Source organism: Pygoscelis adeliae, unplaced genomic scaffold, assembly GCF_000699105.1.
Source record: "Pygoscelis adeliae isolate BGI_AS28 unplaced genomic scaffold, ASM69910v1 Scaffold294, whole genome shotgun sequence".
NCBI lineage: Eukaryota > Metazoa > Chordata > Aves > Sphenisciformes > Spheniscidae > Pygoscelis > Pygoscelis adeliae.
Window position 1 is genome coordinate 156051 of NW_008824722.1, and position 4900 is coordinate 160950.

The 4900-nt window shown below is 50.5% G+C and overlaps 1 protein-coding gene across 1 annotated transcript in view; it reads right to left on the reverse strand.

Moving 5' to 3' along the window:
- Positions 1 to 848: 848 nt before the first annotated feature.
- TRIM8 (tripartite motif containing 8) overlaps positions 849 to 4900 on the reverse strand; it is a 38374-nt gene continuing 34322 nt past the window's right edge. Inside the window, exon 7 of the mRNA XM_009323277.1 lies at positions 849 to 891. Within this exon, the coding sequence (XP_009321552.1) occupies positions 849 to 891 (43 nt within the window). The remainder of the gene's footprint in view (positions 892 to 4900) is intronic.

A 4900-nucleotide genomic window follows, 5' to 3' on the forward strand; every position in this document is an offset into this window, starting at 1 on the left:
TATGCATAAATAGTACTAAATGTCTGATTAGCAAGCAAGTTTGTAAGCAGAAGCAAGACTGTGATTCAGTGTGGAGCAGAGGGAGTGGTGAGTTACTGTAGTTGCTTAGCTGCATAGGACCTGCCCTATACGTGCGGGTTTGCGGTTGCTGAGGACACGCTCAGGTGTCAGTCACAGCTTCCCCTCAGTGACAGATAAAATGCGGTTGTGTTACCAATTGTGGGTAGTTTCTTAAAATAAAGCTGCTAAGGAGTCATTTGTGTAATGAGGGTAGAAGACTTTCACATATTCCTATAGCCATAAAAGAGGAGTTTGATCATAACGAGGCACTGTTGCATTGCGACACCGCCATAGAAGGGAGAGAAGGGTTATATGTGTATAATTGAAGCTCTTTACAGTTGGAATAATGCAGGATGAGCGTGCCTAGGGCTTTTCTCACAGCTGAAGGAGAATTTAGCCCAGCATTTCACCTTGAGCCAGCAAAAATGTGGTTCCTACGTTCAGTAAGTTCCATATGTGAGATTAGTCTTGATGTTGAACAATCCCTGTTGATTTTCCCTTGATGTTAAGGTAACTCTGCAGCAAAATGCAATTAAGCCCATGATTACTTTCTAGAATGAGATACCAGGTCCCAGGTTTCCTTTTTGAAATGTGCAAAATATATTCTCCTACGCCGCTTCCTCAGCAGGCCTTGCCTAGCCCTTTGGCGGACTCGGGGGACTGCCCTGCAGCGGGCTGGCTGCCCAGGGCCTGAGGTCCCCCCAGCCCCGTGCCGGCTACGGATTGCCCTGGTGGAGGGTGGGAAGCCTGATGAACGGCAGATGGGAAGCACTCTTTAAAACGAGGATTCATTCTTCCCCGAACTGGCTTTCCTCTAAAAAGATGCAGTCGCTGAAATAGGGAAGAGAATGTGTTTTCCACCTCCTCATGCCCGATTCAAATCTAGCCCCAGCTGACAGTGAGCAAGAGTCATTAGCACGCCAAAGCAGCCATGTCCTGCATGAAGTGAGCTTGGTGACTCCTGGGCCAGTTTCTAATGCACAGATGGTAAAATAATCCCACTGCCCTGCTTGCCAGCTTTGTTTGCTGCCTGCCTGCGAAAGGCCAGAGAATGACTAGGGACTGCATTACCCCTTCCACCTCTTGGAGACGGACCGGCGGGCAGTATGGGGAAAGCTGCGTGTACTAAAGCATGTGGCTTTACCACGCGTCAGCGAGTTGACTCATGGACCCAGGCAGACGGCTGACACCCCTGGAGCTCCCAGCTCTTTGCTCCTCCCTTCCCCTGGACGTCTCCACCTCACGGCAGAAACATCTGCACTGTATGTGAAGCAGCCCCTGGCCGCCTACGCGTTACAGCCCGGCAGATTAAAATCATCTGGGGCCGATTCCGGGTCCCCCCATACATCAGGATGTACAGTAGCGGTTGATCTACGTGTAGTTCAGCTGTCTTTGCTGTGGCTGGGGGCAGAGGGACAGCTGGGACAGCAACTGCTTTAGCAATCCAACTTTAATATGCGTGCGTCCGTGAGTCAGCACCCTCTGAGTGCATCTGTCTCCGGCACTGAGGCAGGACATGCATGCCGGAGTAGCACAGCCTTGCTTTAAAAACCGGATGACTGAGAGGGGGAAAAGAGCAGGCTCAAGTGAGCTGTTAAGCAATCGCTAATGGTGCAAAGTGACACAGCTCCAGCTTTGCATGGATTGAGTAAGGAGTCGTAAGATGAGGAGAGATGTTCATTTAAACATAGCTCGTTCAGTGACTCCCTGGCTGCATTGGCTTATCAGGAACGCCAGGAATCTGAGCACCACATGTTCCTGGGTCAGCCCAAGGAGGAGAAATGCATCCCAGCGTCGCCTTTTCCTTGCAATGAATGCATTTGCCTGATGCAAGCGCTGTAAAGAATTGCAGCCCTTTCTCGAAGGCATGCTTTGTGCTGGCTGAGTGGCAGAGCTTTGTGGCAGATACTCCTGAGCTTTGGATTTGCCTGCACTGCGTGCCAGGTGCAGAGTGAAATGCTTGGGTACCCCTCCGCTGGCCCAGGCAGGATAGAGCAAGGTCCCCTTGGGGGCTCGGGCATTGATCCTTCTCACTTGCGAGGGAGCTGAGTTGGCGCTTCCCTGCTCCCTACTTTTTTACCAGTGGCGAGCTTACCTGTGCCACAGTTAGCTTTCCGGATCCAAAAAGCATCCGGGAGGGTAATTTGGTGTGGGTTTTTTTTAGGCTCACATTGGTTAAACTTGGAAATGTGTGTAAAAGAAATATATAGTAATTTTCCTATCGCTCCAGTTTGGAAGGAAAAATTGCCTTACTGAACTCAGGATCCAGAAGTGTTTGCTGGCTCATTCGTTACGTTTGCGTGTAGCTACATGTATTGGTTGCGTGCATCTGTACCAGCCAGAGCTTCACCTGTAATCCAGTAGATGAATTTGGTTTACCTGCGCCAGGTGGTGAGAGAGGAAGACCGTGATAGAGCAAGCCATGCTGGGAGGATGGAGGTGGAGGGTTAAAATGACCATGACTTAAGTAAATCACCCTGCAGTGATGGCTGTAAATGCTCCTTGTATTGTAAACATCTCTCTGTGCATCGACCTGGTGAAAATGTAAAAGGATTTGAGGTTCTGTTCACTTGCCGCTCCTTACCTGAATGCGTTTACATCCGCTATACCCTCTGCAGGGCTCTTGTCCCTCGGCAGCACCTGGCTAAATACCACCTGTAAAACTGGCTGGGGCCAGCCAAAACCCCCTTCAGTGAAACCCCTACCCCTCTCCCAGCCCTTCAGCTCCTGTTTGGTTTATGGTAACTGCATGTGCGAGGCTTTGTCCTTCCAGCTCTGTCTGCTTTGCCCTCTTTTAAGTGAGATTCGGGGGAAGCAAACTGTCTCATTGGTATGGGTGGAGCTCTGCCACACGTCGCATCGATTCATAGGGTTTTAAAGTCAGAAGGGACCGTTACGTTCCTCTCTCCTGACCTCCCGCATAACACAGCCCATGAAAGGCCACCCCGCCGGCGCGGTGACTTGCGGTTGAATTAGAGCACCTCTGGTAGGAAGACACCCGGCCTTGATTTAAAGGCTCGGAGTGACAGACGGATCCGCCCCGGGCCTCGAGAAGTTTGTCGCAGGGGTTAATTCCCCTCCCGCGGGGTGTTTGTCTTGCTTCACTTTCACATCATTAAATCTGGTTTTGCCTTTGCGATAGATGAAAGATGCCTCTCCTGCCCCTTTGTGTTCTCTGGAGGGGAGAGATGATGGAGAAGTGAAGTTTTCCAAGGGCACCTCAGGAAACGTGGTTCCAAGCCCCTGCTCCGACCACGAGCGCTGGGCGCGGGGACTCGTGTCCTCCTCCGGCTGCGGCCGCCTCCCCCCGCTGCCGCTCTGATGGAGAGCGTCTCTCCTTGCCCTCGGAGAATGCTTGCCAAAGCTTCGTGCAACCTTCTCCCGGTTTTCCCCCTACCAGTACTGCCTCTTGCATGTTAATGACTTCTTTCTCTGTCAAAAACATAACTGATCACCGGATTATTTTTTTTATTAAGTGTACTGGGATGAGACCAGCCCACTCAAACTCACCCCCTGCCCCACAAGGCTCTTTCTTCTGCAAAAGCAAAAGGTGGCGGCTGTTGCATTCCCTGGGCCGGCCGGCCCACACAAGCTCGCTCTTTTATGTTCCCTTTTTGAATTTCACCAAAAAGGGGTATTTGCAATATCTGGTCATGTTGTTACTCAGTGTATAATTTAGATGTCTTTGTCAAAAAAAAGAAATAAATTAAAATTTAGTAGAAAGACGGCTTGTGTTTGGGGGTGATCATTCTTCTTCGACAGGCTCGTTTTTCCAGCGGTCGGTCGAGGACTGCCTCTTCCCAAGGAGCCGCCAGTCAGCCCGCGAAGCTGCTCTTCCACCACTCCCCTCTGTCTCCCCCTCAGAGACGGTCGCCGGTACTAGTAGCGGTCAAAACTGTTGGAAGAAGCCTTTTCCCTTTGGATTTTCACTAGTCCAAAACCATCAGAAAAGCCAGCCAGCGAGAAAGGCAAACTTTGGGAGGATCTTCCTGTTTCAAAAATCATTTTGTAGGTTAAAAAAAGGCCTGTCACGAAACACGTTCCCCACCGACCTGGCAGGAAAAGAGAAGGGGAAAAAGAAAAGCAGCAAACGATTTGGGTTTGGTTCAGTGAAGCGGGGTTTGGAGGGGCTTTCGAGGGAGGGAAGCGAATTCTGGGGTTGTTTCTTTCCAACTAATATTTGACTCATTGCTGTTCCTGCAACACCGGGACGGGCCAAAAAGCGAGAAAGTGTTAGAGCTCTTGAAAGCATCAGCCCCCTCCCTGCACGGCCAGGATGCCTGGAGGGCTGTCAGAGCCGCTGGAAAAAAACATTATAGATGGTCACACTTAATTTCTTTTCTCTTTTTTTTTAAGGCACGCTTTATACTGAGTCCTGGTATTTTTTCAGCAAAGTAGGAAATACTTTTTCATCTCGTTTGCCTAATGGATTGGATGTGAAAAATATTTCTCTGGCAAGTGAACACCCTGAGAGTTGTTTGACTTGTCACGACGTTATGTATCGGCCCCCGCGGCCCCCTGCCCCTGAAGCCGCCGTGCTTCCCCTCTCCTGTTGCTGTTTACGGTGGGACACGCCGTAATTTATGGCGAGGCTGCGTGTGACCTTGCATGCGTCTGCTCGAGCGAACCGCAGCTCCCTTCCCCGCACAAGCCCCGCTTTGCATTCACATGATGAATTTAGTGCTCCCGAAAGGACAAGGAACCGAGTGGATTGGAAGTGGGGAGGGGAAAAATAGAAAACGATAATAATCCACAGCCTGAAGGAGAAATAAACACTGAGATTTTTGTTCCTCTTTGACCGGTATTTCCCTGTTGTTTACGGCCTCGCACCCCCCTGGAC